Source organism: Cherax quadricarinatus, chromosome 39, assembly GCF_038502225.1.
Source record: "Cherax quadricarinatus isolate ZL_2023a chromosome 39, ASM3850222v1, whole genome shotgun sequence".
NCBI lineage: Eukaryota > Metazoa > Arthropoda > Malacostraca > Decapoda > Parastacidae > Cherax > Cherax quadricarinatus.
In genome coordinates, this window is record NC_091330.1 from 13,380,097 (window position 1) to 13,402,547 (window position 22,451).

Genomic DNA, 22,451 nt, shown 5'->3' on the forward strand with positions numbered 1-22,451 from the left:
ATGTCCTCCCTTCTCTTCTCATGCCCTCCCTTCCCCTCTTTTGTCCTCTCCTCCCAACTACAATGTTTATATTTTCATGATATCTGTCCTGTTATTGTTTGCTCCTCTTCAAGTTCCGAGTGTGCGGCAGTACCACCATCTGGTGTCTTGCCTTGTCTAATATCAACGTGTTCTACCCACCTACGGAACACTCACCATGTATTATATTAAAACAAATGTGTCTTACAGATCACACAGACATCTGTGTCTCGTAGACAAAGATGTCTGTGTAGACTCCACCCCAGATCAGCCAGACAAGAAAAATGTTCACATCCGACCACAGTGGAGAGGCCAGACACAATAAATGGGTGATAAAGGGAAGAAATAGGGAAGTACAGGAGGAGGAGGAGGAGGAGGAGGAGGAAGAGGAGGTAGGGGTGATGACGCAGGTTAGGTAGGGGGATCGTCCCCCACCATCTCACGTAACAGCTCCCTCACTCACCCTAATATAGGATAAACTTTGACTTTCAGGAGCGTCCTTGTTGACCTGTGTACACCTGAAACGTGCTTCTGCTCCCTCATCTTATACTTTCTTGGTATGTAGTACAATGGTCAGGGTAGTCGGTTCACAACCGAAAGGTCTCAAGTTCGAAATCTGGACAGGGCGAGACGAATGGGAAAGTCTTCCTGTGGAAATTTTTATAGGGGTGATTACCTTTATGTACTTCAACATTACATACTTACAAGTAAACTCATTGGGAGACAACCATATTGTTTACCGTAGTCACCCCGTGTAGACATGTGAGAAAACTTAACCACCCCTGGTCACGGCAAGTGGTTCCATCGACCTCACAATCTTATCCATATCTATCCGAGACCAGTATGGATTGGATAGCACCCACAAGTACGGTGCTACTAATTAATTGTGGACTGTATAGATCATATTAAGGTAGCTGAATGAAGGGGGGGGGGTAGGTTACACATGGATATATCCATCAAGGAAAAACACTTGTACATAATCTCTCCACTTACCAGATATTCTCTGGTGGTCATTTGATGTAGTTGGATCACTCATAACCTATCCAATTAAAACATACCTAACTGGCCAGTATCAGTCTGTTATAACTAGAAGGGTTACTTAACTGTGGGTGATTGATACTCCTTATTTCCTCCATTCACCATCTCATTTCGATGTCCTGCTACACCGACACGGTTCTTATTCCAGCAGGACGAGGTACCCGTCGGTTTGTCCCGGTTTAGAAGTCGTGCTTCCATAAAGCTTCACTATCCTCGGTACGAGAATCACACATTCACTCGGAGCAGGGCGATCTATTTCACATCCCGCATTCTCTTAACTCAATGTTATTATCACTGATTACATTACCATTCACAAGACGATTTAACGTCTCATAATTACTATACACATTAGAGGTCACTCCATTAAAAGATCTGAGGCCGATGAGCGAGGATTAACACACGGGTATTTCCCCTGGACACACACCATGGCCGTGCACCAGTCACACCCGGTCAAACCATTATTCACTAATTTTACCACCTTTTTACGGTGGTCCCGTAAATCACGTTCCTTCACTCTTCACCAGGAACAGTTACAACACTTCCTATTATGAAATGAGGCCTATATTAATCCTTAGGCCGCCGTGAATGCCAATTTCCTGGTTCCATGCTTTCCCAGCCTCCTCACCACATTCAAAAACACTCCCGCCTCCCCCATGGCCCGAGTTGACCCACCCCCCCACACATCCGCAAAGGGAACTCCTGGTTCCATCCTATTGTCAAACACACCCTTGACTCACATCGACACATCAAACACCTACCAGGCGCCACAGCTTCGGAAAATCAAAAATTTTCCACACTGCGGCCAGGCGGAGGTCATTGCTAGACGACTTACATAATGTGGAGTACAATTTTCCCATCTTCACTGGCCACCTGGCTTGGGAACTCCAACATTGGTATTTACATAATCACCCATTAATTCTTTCCACCTGTTAACTCCTCAGGTAGGGCTCCATCCAAAGCACACTCAAGCCTCCATGCTTCTGGTATTAACAATTTCCCTCTTATTGTAAGGTATGACACTAAGTCTATGCTCTCGGGGCTAATTTGTTGGGCATACTGGAATTATGAGACTTTAACAATAACAAGTCTCTCTCAGTATCCCAAGTCAGCCCCAGCACATTACTGCATATAGGCACCAACTCCATGGCCATCCATATTTATTGATCCCTCAAAATGGACTAATTACTGTTCCATTCTCTCAGGGGCATAAGCATATGCTCCCTGGATTAATTTATTGGGCATACTGGAATTATGACACTTTAACAATAACAAGTCTCTCTCAGTATCCCAAGTCAGCCCCAGCACATTACTGCATATAGGCACCAACTCCATGGCCATCCATATTTATTGATCCCTCAAAATGGACTAATTAGTGTTCCATTCTCTCAAGGGCATAAGCCTATGCTCCCTGGATTAATTTACTGGGCATACTGGAATTATGAGACTTTAACAATAACAAGTCTCTCTCAGTATCCCAAGTCAGCCCCAGCACATTACTGTATATAGGCACCAACTCCATGGCCATCCATATTTATTGATCCCTCAAAATGGACTAATTAGTGTTCCATTCTCTCAGGGGCATAAGCCTATGCTCCCTGGATTAATTTATTGGGCATACTGGAATTATGAGACTTTAACAATAACAAGTCTCTCTCAGTATCCCAAGTCAGCCCCAGCACATTACTGCATTATTTCATTAACCCCTTCACATATCCTCATTAGTTCCTCTTCAGTTGACGTCACACCCGGAAATTGTCCACATAAGATTATTTACCCAATTACTTCGTTCAGTGGACCACCTGTGCACTTAAGGTGTGCATTTATCGTCGCCTGAAGTAAGAACAATTTATTATTTAACTGTTTATTAATTATATCATTATAAGCAGTCAACAATTTTGGTGTCTTGCTCAGTTCGCAGAGCTGGGCCCTTTAACTGTCCATACGCCATCCTATAATTAGTAGATAATTCTGGACGGTTGAGCTTCCACGGAAGTCGCACCCAGTAATGTCCAGATTCAAATTTAACATCCTTCAGGTATTGTTCCTGAGTAAAGGAATCATTTGGACTTTCCTCATTTATATTAATCCCTATGCTGTCCAGCTCCCACAAATTAGACTGGTTCAACATCAGAAGAATACTTGTACTGGGTTGACCTTTTATGAGCAAGACACCGTGACTGTATTCACTACTTCTAGTCATTATTACTAGGCGGTAGTCTGCCATATATTACATGGCCCGTACCAGTGTTGAGGAGAGTGACGCCGCATGCTTTTGGATTTATGCCCTTTATCCTGAATTATTACATCCAACGCCGGCAAGGCTACCTCAGCTAGGCCATCATTATTGCCATTAGCTGCAACCTTTACATCAGTCACTGTAGTGTCAGGGTTATTAACATTATCATTATTGTCACCATTATTATAAGAATCACATACAACCCTGCACATAACTGTATGGTGCCTTCCCTTGTTGCATTGATAGCAACTGTTCAATTTGGTATGACAATCCTTTACATTATGATTGTCTAGACATCTGATAAATCTGTCAAGTTCTTTCATTCTTTCCACTTTATTATCCCATGAATTATAGGCATTACAATTTTTAGTGAAATGAGTACCCTGGCAGAAGAGGCAGTCTCTCTTTTCCTTGCCTGACCTCTTATTAACTGGGTTACACTTACTGAGGTACTTATTCCTCTTACCTTGATGTGAGGAACCACTATTACTGATTCCTGACTTGATATGTGCCTATTTAACTCTTAACTATGATTATTACCACTGGGATTATTTTTCCCTTTTGCGACTTGACAGATACTTCAGAGTCATTATGTGTTATATCCTTAGAACTGTTTGGCTGACTGGTCTGCAATTGAACAATTAATTCCTGCCGACCTAGTCTGATTTCCTCCAGACCGTACTCTGGAGGTTTTGGCAAACCCACCCTTTGCATTAATAGGTTGACCAACTGCCTGGCTTACACCCTTTAATTTATTCAAAGCCTTACTTTTACAAGACAGTTTTTCTTCCAATTCGTAATGTTGATTAAATAAAACATTCATTTCCATTCCATCTGCACAATTCTCCAGCAGATCTCTTTCACAGTCTTTAAACCACAATTTGTACCAATCAAATCTACTCTCTAAAACATCTAAATATAACTTTAATTCATTAAGGTTCACGGTTCTTTGATTCACTAAATCAAATGCCTTCGTCACATGGCTTTTAATAGCCTGTAATGATGCTTTCATTACTCTAAAATTCACGGACTTGTCAGCCACATTAACTCCATTAGATCCAGTCATGGTTAGAGAATTATTAATCACTGATTATACAACTTAAGTAGGCGCCTTAGAAGAGTAATTCTTGCACTTTACTCTTGTATAAATCCTAGCCACCCATGTGCTAGCAATTAATTGGGCTAATTATCATCCACCACACGATCGATTAAACTTGTGCACCCTACACCCACTTCCTTCAATCAGTCACTTAATTATTAAGTAATTAATTCAATTAATTTTTTCACTGATTGCATCCGGTTCAGGAAGGACCAGCGGGCAGATATGGAAAATTTTCTAGGGGTGATTACCTTTATGTACTTCAACATTATATACATACAAGTAAACTCATTGGGAGACAACCATATTGTTTACCGTAGTCACCCCGTGTAGACATGTGAGAAAACTTAACCACCCCTGGTCACGGCAAGTGGTTCCTTCGACCTCACAATCTTATCCATATCTATCCGAGACCAGTATGGATTGGATAGCACCCACAAGTACGGTGCTGCTAATTAATTGTGGACTGAATAGATTATATTAGGGTAGCTGAATGAAGGGGGGGGTAGGTTACACATGGATATATCCGTCAAGGAAAAACACGTACATAATCTCTCCACTTACCAGATATTCTCTGGTGGTCATTTGATGTAGCTGGATCACTCATAACCTATCCAATTACAACATACCTAACTGGCCAGTATCAGTCTGCTATAACTAGAAGGGTTACTTAACTGTGGGTGATTGATACTCCTTATTTCCTCCATTCACCATCTCATTTCGATGTCCTGCTACACCGACACGGTTCTTATTCCAGCAGGACGAGGTATCCGTCAGTTTGTCCCAGTTTAGAAGTCGTGATTCCATAAAGCTTCACTATCCTCGGTACGAGAATCACGCGTTCACTCGGAGCAGGGCGATCTATTTCACATCCCGCATTCTCTTAACTCAATGTTATTATCACTGATTACATTACCATTCACAAGACGATTTAACGTCTCATAATTATTATACACATTAGAGGTCACTCCATTAAGATCTGAGGCCGATGAGCGAGGATTAACACATGGGTATTTCCCCTGGACACACACCATGGCCGTGCACCAGTCACACCCGGTCGAACCATTATTCACTAATTTTACCACCTTTTTACGGTGGTCCCGTAAATCACGTTCCCTCACTCTTCACCAGGAACAGTTGCGACACTTCCTATTATGAAATGAGGCCTATATTAATCCTTAGGCCGCCGTGAATGCCAATTTCCTGGTTCCATGCTTTCCCAGCCTCCTCACTACATTCAAAACACTCCCGCCTCCCCCATGGCCCGAGTCGACCTATACCCCCGCACATCCGCACATGCGCCAAGGGAACTCTTGGTTCTATCCTATTGTCAAATACATTTTTGACTCATATCGACACATTAAACACCTATTAGGCGCTATAGCTTCGGAAAATCAAAAAATTTCCACACGAAAGGGACTCAGCATCCAACGATTAAAGTTGATATCCATGAGTCGAACTCTTTACTGAGACCTATTACAAAGACAGTTACTACACTACACGACGGGCAGCCATCAGTATTTCACTGGTTGTCTCTCAATTGTATCATACTCATCAGCGATTCGTAGACTAACACAAATAAGACAAACGTTTTCACAGCAAACCCACATTGTAGAAATTAAGTTAAGTGATTATATGAAACCACTGGAATACAACTTTAAACAGAAGAGAGAGAGAGAGAGAGAGAGAGAGAGAGAGAGAGAGAGAGAGAGAGAGAGAGAGAGAGAGAGAGAGAGAGAGAGAAGGGGAGGGGAAAAGAATAATGAGAAGAATAGTGGATTTTAAATTTTAGATATCTGGCATCTTATTTCCATTAATAAGGTATCCTGACAAATTACACAAGTTATAGAACAAAGGAAACAGGAGGATAGAGAAGTAAATTGAGTACTCAAATGATCTCCTAAACATAGAGGGAGGCATGTGATAAACATAGAGGGAGGCATGTGATAAACATAGAGGGAGGTATGTGATAAACAGAGGGACGTATGTGATAAACATAGAGGGAGGTATGTGATAAACATAGAGGGAGGTATATGATAAACATAGAGGGAGGTGTGATAAACATAGAGGGAGGTATGTTATAAACATAGAGGGAGGTATGTGATAAACATAGAGGGAGGCATGTGATAAACATAGAGGGAGGTATGTGATAAACATAGAGGGAGGTATGTGATAAACATAGAGGGAGGTGTGATAAACATAGAGGGAGGTATGTGATAAACATAGAGGGAGGTGTGATAAACATAGAGGGAGGTATATGATAAACATAGAGGGAGGTGTGATAAACATAGAGGGAGGTATGTGATAAACATAGAGGGAGGTGTGATAAACATAGAGGGAGGCATGTGATAAACATAGAGGGAGGTATGTGATAAACATAGAGGGAGGTGTGATAAACATAGAGGGAGGTATGTGATAAACATAGAGGGAGGTGTGATAAACATAGAGGGAGGTATATGATAAACATAGAGGGAGGTGTGATAAACATAGAGGGAGGTATGTGATAAACATAGAGGGAGGTATGTGATAAACATAGAGGGAGGTATGTGATAAACATAGAGGGAGGTGTGATAAACATAGAGGGAGGCATGTGATAAACATAGAGGGAGGTGTGATAAACATAGAGGGAGGCATGTGATAAACATAAGAGGGAGGCATGTGATAAACATAGAGGGAGGTATGTGATAAACATAGAGGGAGGTATGTGATAAACATAGAGGGAGGTGTGATAAACATAGAGGGAGGCATGTGATAAACATAAGAGGGAGGCATGTGATAAACATAGAGGGAGGTATGTGATAAACATAGAGGGAGGTGTGATAAACATAGAGGGAGGCATGTGATAAACATAGAGGGAGGTATGTGATAAACATAGAGGGAGGCATGTGATAAACATAGAGGGAGGTATGTGATAAACATAGAGGGAGGTATGTGATAAACATAGAGGGAGGCATGTGATAAACATAGAGGGAGGTATGTGATAAACATAGAGGGAGGCATGTGATAAACATAGAGGGAGGTATGTGATAAACATAGAGGGAGGTATGTGATAAACATAGAGGGAGGCATGTGATAAACATAGAGGGAGGTATGTGATAAACATAGAGGGAGGCATGTGATAAACATAGAGGGAGGTATGTGATAAACATAGAGGGAGGCATGTGATAAACATAGAGGGAGGTATGTGATAAACATAGAGGGAGGTGTGATAAACATAGAGGGAGGCATGTGATAAACATAGAGGGAGGCATGTGATAAACATAGAGGGAGGCATGTGATAAACATAAGAGGGAGGCATGTGATAAACATAGAGGGTTACCTGGAGGTTACCTGGAGGTTATTCCGGGGATCAACGCCCCCGCGGCCCGGTCCACGACCAGGCCTCCCGATGGATCAGGGCCTGATCAACTAGGCTGTTACTGCTGGCCGCACGCAGTCCGACGTACGAGCCACAGCCCGGCTGATCCGGCACCGACTTTAGGTATCTGTCCAGCTCTCTCTTGAAGGCAGCCAGGGGTTTATTGGCAATTCCCCTAATGCTTGATGGGAGGCTGTTGAACAGTTTTGGGCCCCGGACACTTATGGTGTTTTCTCTTAGTGTACCAATGGCGCCCCTACTTTTTATTGGCGGCATTTTGCATCGCCTGCCCAGTCTTTTACTTCGTAGGTATGTTATAAACATAGAGGGAGGTATGTGATAAACATAGAGGGAGGTATGTTATAAACATAGAGGGAGGTATGTGATAAACATAGAGGGAGGTATGTTATAAACATAGAGGGAGGTATGTTATAAACATAGAGGGAGGTATGTTATAAACATAGAGGGAGGTATGTGATAAACATAGAGGGAGGTATGTTATAAACATAGAGGGAGGTATGTTATAAACATAGAGGGAGGTATGTTATAAACATAGAGGGAGGTATGTGATAAACATAGAGGGAGGTATGTTATAAACATAGAGGGAGGTATGTTATAAACATAGAGGGAGGTATGTTATAAACATAGAGGGAGGTATGTTATAAACATAGAGGGAGGTATGTTATAAACATAGAGGGAGGTATGTTATAAACATAGAGGGAGGTATGTTATAAACATAGAGGGAGGTATGTTATAAACACAGAGGGAGGTATGTTATAAACATAGAGGGAGGTATGTTATAAACATAGAGGGAGGTATGTTATAAACATAGAGGGAGGTATGTTATAAACATAGAGGGAGGTATGTTATAAACATAGAGGGAAGTATGTGATAAACATATAGCGAGGTGAGGAGGGTTAGAACACACAGGAAGTTATCAGAAGCCGTGGGCAGGACGCGGGTAACATTACCAAGAGTGCTTTAACACGATATACTAAACACGTTGAGTGGGTAGGACCACACACTAAAGGCAGTGTTCCTGGGAGAGTGTGACACTGAAAACCAGATAAAGATGATAAGGTGAAATGTGGGCAGGCGCCTGGAGTGGATGTGTGAGGCGGGAGGTAAGTGGTAGAGAGAGGGAGGTTCATGCGTATATACTCTGAGAGGTGTCTTTCAGTGTGTATACCTCTACAAGTGTTCCTCTCAGTGTATATACTTCGGAAAGTTTGTCTCTCAATGAATATACACCGAGAGATATTTCTTTCAGAGTATATACTCCAAAAGGTATGTCTCTCAATATATATACTCCGGGGGGTGCATGACTCGGTGTACATAAACGGAGTTTACTCTAATCCCTAATTTATGTATTAAAGTATTCAACAGTACACGTACAGTCGATAACCTTTAAATGTAACATCGTAACTAGTAAGGTGATAGTAGAGTGTTTTCATACAGTTGTAATAGTGGGGTTTGTGATGGTGGAAGGAAACACTGTAAATTGTTATGGAAGAGTTACTATTTGACAGTCGTGGGAAGAAAACCCAGTCTGTCTACCCATTTATAATCCTGCTTGCCGAGTGGGGGAGTCACGTGACGTCAACATGACAAGGGCGCCTTATTATATATGATATAGAAATTATATTTATATACTATACAAGTCTTGTCTGATGATAGTGTGTGTGTGCGTGTGTGTGTACTCAGCTATCACTGCCTGGGCTCTGTTATATCCACACTTGAATGCACGTGTAAAATCTGCTTTCACATCTCTAGTTTTAGACTCGTCGTCATGTGTGTCTATTCTGGCAACTCCTGCGCTAAATATCATGTTTCTGTGTATACTGACAATACCCTGAAGTATGTTGCATGCCATGCCTTAGTGTTTGCCAAACCAGCAATTAACACCATTTACTCTGGAAAATCATTATTTTGTAATAACCCTCCTCGGCTAAATGACAAATATTATAGGGATCCCTTCTCAGGTGTAGATTAATAATAAGTCTTCCCTCCAATGCTGTTATTTTTCTTTAGACAGTCTTTGTAATTTACGTCTTTCAGTTCTTGGACCAGTCTGGTGGAAAATCTTTGAACTTTTTCAAGCCATACCCCCGGCCGGGATTGAACCCGCGGTCATAGAGTCTCAAAACTCCAGCCCGTCGCGTTAGCCACTAGACCAGCTAGCCACAATAAGATTCATCCAACTAGGTATATTTCTACACCATAGGAAGGTTAGCACAGGCACCACTGTGACCACAAATGCAAGTTTTTACAGACGAATCTCCAGCTAGCGTGGCCGTGACGAACTCTAGCTCAAGTCCCTTCACTGCCGTCAACATGACGGCAGTGAAGGGACTTGAGCTAGAGTTCGTCACGGCCACGCTAGCTGGAGATTCGTCTGTAAAAACTTGCATTTGTGGTCACAGTGGTGCCTGTGCTAACCTTCCTATGGTGTAGAAATATACCTAGTTGGATGAATCTTATTGTGGCTAGCTGGTCTAGTGGCTAACGCGACGGGCTGGAGTTTTGAGACTATGACCGCGGGTTCAATCCCGGCCGGGGGTATGGTTTGTTTGCAATCGTGTCATTACGATTTCTTGAGTCAACTTTTTCAAGTTTTGTATAAAACTGATTATATATTTTGAACGATTCCTTGTTCAGGTTAATAAGATCAGTCCTCACACTTGCCAACCCTCTGTACCTCGCTGACGTTATACGGTTCATGTGGGCTTCAGCAGGTTAGGTTTCATGTCTATCTCCGGATTCATTCTCTGATTTGGAGGGGGTCATCCTCATTGGGGCCTTGTTTTCCACCTTTTCCCAATACCCATTTTTATAATTTAACTGATGTTAGGTTTGAACTCGAGCTGCCACTTAACCACTATTGTGACAACATTTACCAGTCTCCTAACACCTTTCCAACAATGATAGTGTTTACGAATTCTAGCATGTTATAAAATGGTGTACACACACACGAACACACACACACATACACACACACAGGGACCAGGAGCTGTGAATCAACCTCTGCACCCACATAGAGGTGGGCGCGCGCACGTACACACACACACACACGCACACGCACACGCACACACACACACACACACACACACACGAACACACACACACACGCACACACACACACGGGCCAGGAGCTGTGACTCAACCTCTGCACCCACATATTGGTGGGCGCGCGCACGTACACACACGCACACACATCCACTGTTATCAAGTCATTGAAGCAAGGGGAGAGCACAAGGCAGAGGGCAAGGCTTACCAGTATGTTATTACAGCAAGCAGCACCTGACACCACTCCCTTGCCTGCCTGAGCACAAGACCGGCTTCAGGTGCCTACCCATCATTTACTGCTTCAGGTACCTTATCACTTACTTCTTCAGGTGCCTACCTATTACTGCTTTAGGTACTTACCCATCAAGTTCCTACTTATCACTTGCTGCTTCAGGTGCCTACCTACCACTTACTGACTCACACAATAATGTTACCTCCATTTTTCTCTGCCTTCCTGAAATAAGACTGAAGAGGAACAAGGTGAATTTGGGAAGGGAACTTCAATAAAACTCAAGGGATTTTTGAAGGGAAAGAGGAAGTTTGGTTGAAGAATTTGCATAGAAGGTAAGAGAGCAGCATTTAGATAATGGAATCCCTTTCACTTATGAATATGGAAAATATATATGATAAAATGGATAATAGAACTATGTGAAATAAATGTTAAGTCGTTAAGAGAAATGCAGAATTTTTTTTTCTGAGAATGAGAATTATTCAACGCTGCTAGGGTATGTGAAAAAGGAGAATATTTTTCATTACAAATACCCATCAGGCAGGATTATTATTATTATTATTATTATTATTATTATTATTATTATTATTATAATCAAAGAAAGCTCTAAACCGGTAAGGGTCATGTAGCCCATCAGACAGGAACGTTTGATATCGCTTCAGTTTTCTTTTGTTTATAGCTGAGGCTGTAAAACAAAATGAATGCTAGTGTTGGGAGAAATGTAAGCTTAAGAAATAATGAATCTGGTAAAAGACTCATGCATCAAAAAGAGAAATGTATTAATTCGATGTTTCGCCTCCATGAAGATTCATTAAGTTACCAAATGTAGGCGAAACGTAGTACTAATAAAGGTCTCCCTTGGTTGTATGTGTATTTTAACCAGTTGTCTGCTACACCACACTTGAAGTATAATGAGTCTGGTACAGTGGCCCGTGCTGATGACACGGCGCTTACAGGGAGTTGCTGAAGGAGTCAGAAAATGAGTGCAAAAGAAAGAAGCTGGAAGCCAACACTTAAAAGAGCACAGTAAAAAAATAAAGTAGAATGAGACTAGGCAAAGCAAACTGAATGTCAGATTGGAAGCCGAAAGTTGGATGCGACTGGATGAATGAATGAGTCCAAATACCGTATTTCTGAAGACAGATGCGAATGTTCTCGTACTGTGGGTTATTGCATTGTAAAGAATTTGCATTTATGCTTGGGTTAATGAGTTTTAAAGCCTATCAATTATACTACGGTCATGAAAGCTACATGCAACGTCTTCACCACCAGATAAGAACATCCCTAAAAGAGGGTGTAAAGTGAACACTCACCACACATGCGCTGTGAGACACGCCTCTCGTATATATCCTGGAAATACATCTAGAGTATGAGTAAGGATATCTTACCGCAACTAACCTTTTCCCATACACATTCAAAATGTCCATTCTATGTGTTTTTAACCCAAAGATATTCTTTGCTAAGCGTGCTTGGTGTCTAAATTTCTTAGTCTATGCACTTGTTTATTGTCTTATTGAGGGTAAATGCAGAGTAGCACGTAAGAGGTTATTATAATTACGCAATTTTCTACGTCCTACCTTAGTTTAGTCAGAAAAGGTGCATTATTAAAATAACCCGTTTTTAAGCCGCCTCCACCAATTATCAACTAAAACACACACAAACACAACACAGGTAAACTCCAGGTAATACATACAAACACACACACACAAACACAACACATACATACACACACACACACACACACACGGGGCCAGGAGCTATGAATCAACCCCTGCAACCACAATTAGGTGAGTAAACACATACACACACACGCTCACACACACACACATACACACACACACACACACACACACACACACACACACACACACACACACACACACACACACACACACACACACACACGAGTGATGTAATCACCAAGACGAGGCTACGGGTCGTGACAGCCGCACCCAACAACCCTTCCTTCATGCTTCAGCACACACCTATGTCTTCACTACTACAACCACCATCACCACCACCATCACCACCACCATCTGCACCATCACCACCACCATCACCACCACCATCACCACCACCATCTCCACCTCCTCACTTTCCTGGGAGTTCAAACATTAACACAGTTTCCCTTTAACTTCTACACTTCCTTATTTTTCTTTCAGAATCAAGTAAATAAAATACAAATATTATATATATATATATATATATATATATATATATATATATATATATATATATATCTATATATATATATATATATATATATATATATACATGTATATATATTTAAGACTTACGTTAGACGAGGATAGTTGGAAGTTATTAAAGTTACGTAGATGTTGGTTCTCTTGTTTAGTTATTAATAAACAAATGTGTTTAAGAAGTTTATACTATACTGATTTTCTAACTTTCCCAGTTTGGATGTTTGTCTTTAGTAAGAACATGACTTTTAAAGTCTAACATCACATAAATATTACATCAAAGTTCATCAACTGCGATTATATCTGAAGAATATCCATTTTAGATCAGACTTATGTAGAGATATTTGTTGCCCGCACTTTTGTCTCTTCCTGTTTATACCTTACCTTCTATCCACTTTATCTCTCCCTGCCTATACCTTCCATCCATTTTTCTCTCTCCCCTTTGCTATACCTTCCATCCGCTTCCATCTCTCATATATCCACGTCCATTTATCGAATACGGTATATGTTTTCCATTTTGCAGACAGCCTCATGTGTGTATTACAAAGTCTTGTGTTATCTGTCTTTGTCATATATTCTCGTGTGCTTGTCCACACGTCTCGCTCGGCTCAGAAAACAAAGCCGGATTCTTGTGACTGTTAGAAACGTTTTACCACTCACATACACGTCAACCATGTATAGAATTACTGTTGCAATTCAATTCATTCCCTTCCCTCCCTTAACTATACATTTTTCTCCTCCCCTCTCTTCTTCACCCTCTATACATTCCCTCTCTACCCCCCCCCCCTCATTTTTCCCTCTCAACGTACTTTCTCTCTCGCCCTCATCCTTTTCCCACTATACGCTGAGGACTATATCTGTCAAGTCCATCGATGTACTGAGGACCTGCCCATTTAATTCATCCCTCGGTCTTCTTGTTTCTCCCTTTCTCCAAACTCCACATGTCGTGACATTGTAAAGTGTGAGAGAGAGAAGAGAGGTGGTGTTGAATAGGCGAGGGAGAGGAGATAGATGATGCTGGAGAGGCGAGGAATGGTGAGGAAAGAGATGATGCTTGAGAGGAATGGGATGGTGAGGAGAGAGATGAGGTCAACGTAATTTCCTGTATTCCTGTTTGATGTACGGCCACTCTCTTCCTTCAAGGAGGGTACCTTGATGTACGGCCACTCTCTCCCTTCAAGGAGGGTACCTTGATGTACGGCCACTCTCTTCCTTCAAGGAGGGTACCTTGATGTACGGGCACTCTCTTCCTTCAAGGAGGGTACCTTGATGTACCGCCACTCTCCCTTCAAGGAGGGTACCTTGATGTACCGCCACTCTCTCCCTAGCAGTCTTTTCTGATCTCGAGAAGGCATAAGACACCACTTGGAGGTAGAACATCTTAGCCCAGGCCCACTCCTTAGGCCTATGCGGTAATCTACCAACCTTCCTTGCTACTTTCTTATCTGACAGATATTTTCGTGTCCGTGATGGCGCCTCGCTTTCCTCAGACTTTGTTCAGGCCGAAGGAGTCTCTCAAGGTTGTGTCCTTAGCACTACCCTTTTTCTCTTGGCTATAAATGACTATAAGTGATAAAAGTTCCCTGATGATTTGAATTCTCACACTGTTGCATGTAACGCAAAAATGCAAACAGTGTGCGTAATGATGTAAGAGTGAGTAAACCACTGGTTGACAGCACATTGCATGACCAGTGTCATGACTAGGCTCACTCGGAACGAGATTTAATGGTCGCATAATAAGCTGGCTTCCTTGTCTCTTTGTCCTTACTCACAAACTTTATTGTTTTGCTTTTCATCAAAATCCTTAATAAAATGTCTGGCTAATATTATAATAATAACAATATTAACCAGAAGAATTAGACACAATACCGTGGGTGAAACAATTCACAATTAACCTGGACTTTACAGAGATGACTTGCGACTCGACAACAGTCCAGGAACGGACCGAAACGTCGTAATATATCTCTTTTTAAGCGCTGGTCATTTGCGGATATCAATTAGCGTGGCACTGCGCGGGATAGTCCAGTCAAGTTAAGCGCTACTGTGTCTGGTTAATAATTAGATGGGTGACCACAGGCTCCCTGTACCAAACAGATAATATCATACACAAATAACCGGCACATAGGAGAAAGAAACTTTTGACGACGTTTCGGTCCGACTTAGACCATTAACTAGTGTGACTAATTTCTTTTTCCCATGTATGAATTACTTGTGTATTGTTCCAGTTACGATATTGCTCCTGATTATTCTTTAGAGAACATCTTACAAATTTTTAAATATTTGCATCTTCAGTTCGTTTGTCGTCACAATTTAAGGAAAAAAATAAAAACTTCTTATAATATATATATATATATATATATATATATATATATATATATATATATATATATATATATATATATATATATATATATATATATATATATATATATATATATATATACACACACACACACACAAACACTGATCTCTGGCTGAAGGAGACTCGAACCTACGAACCTTGGAACAAGGTACGTAAATGAGATGAAAAGCTGTAAGCCTTCTCCCTGAAAGCTGGCTGCCTTGGATCAAAGTCTAGCGCAAGCTGGACTCCAAGGTATTGGTCCAGTGTGGTGAGTTTGGTATAGCACTGCGTACCTTGTTCCAAGATTCGTAGGTTCGAGTGTCCTTCAGCCAGAGATCAGTGTTTGTGTATATTTCGCCTGCTCTTGCGAATTCCTTGCACACACACACACACACACATATATATATATATATATATATATATATATATATATATATATATATATATATATATATATATATATATGTGTGTGTGTGTGTGTGTGTGTGTGTGTAGGGAAGTACCATCCTTGGAACTGTTCTGGGGACCCTCATCCTCAGAGAAAGGAATAAACTTGCTTCAGGGAAAACTCAAGGTTCTCCCTGAAGCTGTTTGAATTTTTTTCTCCTACCACCCCCCATATTTTATACAGATATTAATTTAAAGACAAAATATTTATTATTTTATTATCACACTTGCCGATTCCCACCAAGGCAGGGTGGCCCGAAAAAGAAAAACTTTCACCATCATTCACTCCATCACTGTCTTGCCAGAAGGGTGCTTTACACTACAGTTTTTAAACTGCAACATTAACACCCCTCCTTCAGAGTGCAGGCACTGTACTTCCCATCTCCAGGACTCAAGTCCGGCCTGCCGGTTTCCCTGAACCCCTTCATAAATGTTACTTTGCTCACACTCCAACAGCACGTCAAGTATTAAAAACCATTTGTCTCCATTCACTCGTATCAAACACGCTCACGCATGCCTGCTGGAAGTCCAAGCCCCTCGCACACAAAACCTCCTTTACCCCCTCCCTTCAACCTTTCCTAGGCCGACCCCTACCCCGCCTTTCTTCCACTACAGACTGATACACTCTTGAAGTCATTCTGTTTCGCTCCATTCTCTCCACATGTCCGAACCACCTCAACAACCCTTCCTCAGCCCTCTGGACAACAGTTTTGGTAATCCCGCACCTCCTCCTAACTTCCAAACTACGAATTCTCTGCATTATATTCACACCACACATTGCTCTCAGACATGACATCTCCACTGCCTCCAGCCTTCTCCTCGCTGCAACATTCATCACCCATGCTTCACACCCATATAAGAGCGTTGGTAAAACTATACTCTCATACATTCCCCTCTTTGCCTCCAAGGACAAAGTTCTTGGACAAAAATACAATAGGGAGTAGAACAACATAGATAACAACTCAGAGCTACATCTGGAATACTTCGTCGCTATGCGGTGGAATGTGCAGTTGAAGTATGTGCAGTATTCAGGTGTAGTATATGTGCAGTGTACAGGTGTAGTGTATGTGCTGTGTATAGGTGTAGTGTATATGTGCACTATACAGGTGTAGTGTATATGTGCACTATACAGGTGTAGTGTATATGTGCACTATACAGGTGTAGTGTATATGTGCACTATACAGGTGTAGTGTATATGTGCAGTGTAGAGGTGTAGTGTGTATGTGCAGTGTAGAGGTGTAGTCTAAATGCGCAGTGTGCAGGTTTAGTGTGTACAGGTGACATGTAGGATTTGGAGATGCGAGCATATTGATTCATACTGTACCTTGCCGCTGTTTCATGTAATCCTTTGAGTAATCGCTTCTAATACATGGTGTGCTGGTCTTCCTCACTCCTTACATTCCACACCTGCTACCGCTATCGTTAGTGTGGCCCATGGAGCAAGTGTGGCCACTGAACGAGGTATACCTGAAGGGTGTTCCGAGGGTTATAAACCCCGGAGTCCGGTCCATGACCAGGCCTCATGGTGAATCAGGACCTGATCAGACTGTTACTGCCGGTCGCAGGTAAATCAACGGTAGATACATCCATTGACTAACCACGGGAAAGCATGCGCTACCGGCAAAGACAGACACACATACACACAGGTGAGTACACATAGCTAGGAGCTGTGAATCGACCCCTGTAACCACATAGGTGAGTACACACACACACACACACACACACACACACACACACACACACACACACACACACACACACACACACACACACACACACACACACACACACACAGGAGAGAGCGCCAAGGGACATAGGTGTCAGCTTAAGACACCACAGGGACAATAAGGAAAACTTTTTTTCAGTCTCGAGGTGGTTGTAAGTTGAACGAACTAAGTGGCACAAGTGAGCACAACTATATAAATAATACGGAAATATAATATAAAAATGGGACTATATTATTTGATCTCTAAATAAGTAAGGCATTACCGACAACTACTGCGCAGAAACAAACATGACAGTTACAACCAAATCATCAGTAGTACTACTACAACGGTAACAACAGTACACCAACAATATTACAACGGTAACAGTATAACAACAGTAACAACACTGCTATAACGGTAATATTATGAGAATTCCGACAGTAATATTACAACACCACAACGGTAATACTACGATAATTATTTTTTTTCAACAAGTCGGCCGTCTCCCACCGAGGCAGGGTGACCCAAAAAGAAAGAAAATCCCAAAAAAGAAAATACTTTCATCATCATTCAACACTTTCACTTCACTCATACATAATCACTGTCTTTGCAGAGGCGCTCAGATACGACAGTTCAGTAGTCCCTCCAATTGCCAATATCCCAAACCCCTCCTTTAAAGTGCAGGCATTGTACTTACCATTTCCAGGACTACAACAACAATGACGTTGGCCTCTGAGAGGCCCCGTTATCCCACCCAGTTGGCTGTTTACCTAAGACGTCATCCATGGTTTTATCTTGCTTGCCCCTGATATCCGAGGCAGTGAGTGCTAGTGATGGATAGTGGTGGTGGTGATGGTGGTGGTGATGGTGGTGGTGATGGTGGTGGTGGTGGTGGTGGTTGGGGCAAAGGGATGGTTTTTTTTAATTCAACAGACTGGATCCAAATCTCGTACTGCCAACATTAGAGGAGAAAAGATGCTGCAGAAGAAGCCTTTATTGGATGAACGTTTCGCTCTGTGTAGAGCTTCATTAGGATTATCAGCTGTTACTACTCTATAAAAACTGCAATAGCTTCAATGTGGAGACTGGGCGGTGGGAATGGTGAGGTTAGATGGATGGTGAGTAATCTGGTGGGGGGGGGCTAATTCTTCGTGGGTAATGGGATACTGATTCGGAACTCCTGGTGAGTTAGGTCTATATATATATAAATTATATTTGTTACAATAAATGAATGAAGAGAGATGGGTGGAGATGATGGAAACCCCAGGAAGCAGCTACTGGACAGGTTTAACAGTGATGTCATATGCACTCTTGCCTTGGTCATGGTCTGTGGTGGGAGTGTCCTGTGGTGGGAGTGTCCTGTGGTGAGCGATTACGCTGCGTGACAGACGGAAGCTGGGGCAGATGGGATGGCAGGCAGGATGATAGACGGGATGCGAGACAAGGAAGGCAGGGTGATGGAAACGGGATGGGAATCAGAATGGGAGGCAGAGTTAGGGAAAAGGGATGGGGGGCACGGTGAGCTTGCCCACTTAATGTCAGTTATGATGATTATAATAGCGGAAGGAACCACAATAATAATAGTACATAATACTAGTCACTATACAATACCTGAGAGAATCAGCGTGTATATAAAATAAAGATGAGCGTCAATCTGGAATGAACGTGTATATGTACAAGATTGTGGAAGGCGATATAATTACAGCAAGATGCAAAAGGCGATATAATACAGCAGTATGCTAAAGGCGATATAATACAGCATGTAGCTAGCCATCTTGATGCAACCATACTGACCTTCCTATGGACCAGCAAGGCTCGAAACACAATAACTAACTGCTCTGACAACCTTCCGTAAAGCTAGTAGTTTATTTCAAGCAGTTTCATCTCTTTCCAAACATTAAGCAGCCTACCGTAACGGGAAGACGAGAGCCCTTCCTGCTGGTGGAGCAGACGCAGTTCTTGTTGTAGTTGTATCTGCGGTTGATGGTAGAGGTGAGGGAGCGCAGCTCAGTGCGGAAGTCCTGGCGCTGTTTCTTAACTTCTGCCATGAGTGCCTGGATCTCCTTCAGCAGCGTCGAGTACTCCTGGTTCGCTTCCTTGTTTACGTCCACCGCCATGTTGGAGATACTGGCTGCGTCCACAGGGTGTTACTAGCATCGTGGTCTCCTTTAATCCCCCCACCCCCGGGGCCTTACTTTATCATCCATATGAACCAATACATTGCATCATAAGTCAATCATATGTGACTAAACATAATATACACGATATATGAAGCTAACCTGATCTGTAGATCTTCCTCTTGTTGCGACGGTTTCGCCTGGAAGTGGTGGGGTTGTTGTGGCGACCGGTATCGCTTGCAACGGTATCGCTTGCGACGGTGTCACAAGACTCAGCGATGCAACACTCACCTCTAAACCTCACTCTTTGACCCACGGATGACGAGCGTACTTTTCGTCCGTCTCTTGAGCGTAAGACGGAAGTAAGCAGCTGTTCATCCGAAACGTTTTTGTCCTCCGAACTTGTTGCGTTGAGGGAGTCAGCAGATGGTGACCCAATACCCGAGTCTTGCAACGACTTCACATCCTGAGTGGCATCTGCTTTTTCATCAGACACACAGTCTCCATCTCCACCAGTGTTAGCAGCGGGATCTCTTGATGTAACCTCTTGCGACTCTGGAGTTTCTTCTGGGTTTTGGATAAATATCTCAAGCTCAATGTCTATGTTGTCGGTCTGAGAGTGAAAGTCAGGAGACCCGCCATCTCTATTTATTTCTACTGTCGTCCATCCTACACTTTTCCTTACTGGTGACGCCTCAACAGAATCTGGTGACTTTACCGACGGCGGAGACACTGTGTGATGGTCACTGCGAACGCTGAGCTGTGACTTCCTGCCGCTACTAGGATGATCAGCACCTCCGTCACAACTTGGGTCTGTGACACCTGGTATTACCTGTTCACCCTCACATCTAAGTGAAGCTCTACTCTCATTCTTAATACACGTTCCTTCATCCTTCCTCGGTGAGAGGCTGTTTTCCTCCCAGAGTAACTTGTTTTGCCCCGAAAATGAGACTTCTTCTCCCTCCTTGGTGGCCCTGGGTGTCCTCTGCTCTACGGTTTCATCTTCACGGGCGCCGTCCAATAAAAACTGCTGACTCTGTAGGTGCCGAGTTTCCCATACACTGGTTTGAGGTGGTGCGTAAATATCGTCCCCGGTACCAGAGCTCCGTGTAGTGCTCACCCGGGGCGCAGCAAGCTTCCTCGGGGACACCGGAGACCCGCCAAGGGAGCCGATGCCGTCATCGGTGTGGCCAACATCGAGAGTGTCAACCCCTGGGAAGTGTGCCTTAGCTGGGGACCCTCTAGTGGGCACCTGCAAGTCTCCCTCGAAGTCTCTCAGGCGCGTGCTGCGACTGATGGCACTAATGATGTCGGATCTCACCGATTTGGCACTGGACGTCATCTTTCCCTTCGTCTACATGCTCTGCAGCGCCCATGTTTGGTATAGTTAATAAATGACAAGAAAATGTAAAGTAATTATTATATGTACAGAGGCAATATTACTAGTGCAAAACGCGTACACAAGACACGTCACTACCAGTCGACAGCGCTGAGGTAACTGCGGTAGGAATCACACATGGAAAACACTTTTCAACACATCAATACATCCCCCCCCACAAGCCAAGATACCATCTTTACTGCCAATTATATACAACTACGTATATTTGAGGCCATATATGAGTTATGCATTGTACCTGACCAGGTCCCCCTCACTCCCCTCAGAACGACCGAGCAGGGGGGAGATCTTCACTGATACCGTCGAGGTCGGAGGTGTAAGGTAGTATTGTCCCTTGAGACTAAGAAGCTGATCGCATGATAAACACGAGAGCTTTCTGTAGCCTTCAAGTGCCTCCTTGATCACTACCTTCCCCTCTTTCCGCACGAACACAACTGCTCTCGGTCGCTTCTAAGCAGGATTCCCAGGTGGAGCAGCAGGTGGAGGCGGGCATGCACGGTCACGTCCCTGCTGCCACTGCTTCACACGCCTTCCCGCCCACTGCTCGCTACACACCCCACGCCAACACTCATGCAATACACCTATTTCGAGTTAATCGCACCAACTTGACCCCTGACATAAGAGGCACATCAAGCTGTTGTATTCCTGGATCGAGACGTCTTTTTTATGGAAGACCACCAGGCTGGTTAGTAATTAGCTGGCAGGTTGAGTAACGAATTGTTTGGTCAAGTGACCGACTATTTTGTTGAGTGGCTGATTCTTTGGTTGAGTGACTGAATGGTTGAATGACTGTTTGGCTGAGATCGACTGCTTGGTTCATTGACCAACTGTCTGGTTAAATGACTGTTTGGTTCAGTGACTGACTGGTTGATTTATTAAATATTTGAGTGACCGACCGTGTTGTTGGTAGAGTGCCTGGTTGACTGTTTGGTTGAGTGACTGGTTGATTGTCTGCCTACCTGGCTAACGAGCCATGTATGTATATATATATAATATATATATATATATATATATGTATATATAATATATATATATATATATATATATATATATATATATGTATATATATATATATATATATATATATGCAAAACAACCACTCTGAAAGAATAGAGAAATTCCAAGCGCTTTCGTGACTACTCACATTATCAAGGAACTATGAAAGTAAAGCATCCAAGGAAGCTATATAAGGGGTC

The 22,451-nt window shown here is 42.7% G+C and overlaps 1 protein-coding gene across 1 annotated transcript in view; it reads right to left on the reverse strand.

Annotated features, from left to right (window-relative positions):
- LOC128696359 (tubulin polymerization-promoting protein ringmaker) overlaps positions 1-21,688 on the reverse strand; it is a 77,917-nt gene extending 56,229 nt beyond the window's left edge. The window contains exons 1-2 of the mRNA XM_053787598.2: positions 20,022-21,688; positions 19,653-19,873 (exon numbers count right to left, since the gene is read on the reverse strand). Coding sequence (XP_053643573.2) covers positions 19,653-19,873; positions 20,022-21,201 — 1,401 coding nt within the window. The 5' untranslated portion in view covers positions 21,202-21,688. The remainder of the gene's footprint in view (positions 1-19,652; positions 19,874-20,021) is intronic.
- Positions 21,689-22,451: the final 763 nt, after the last annotated feature.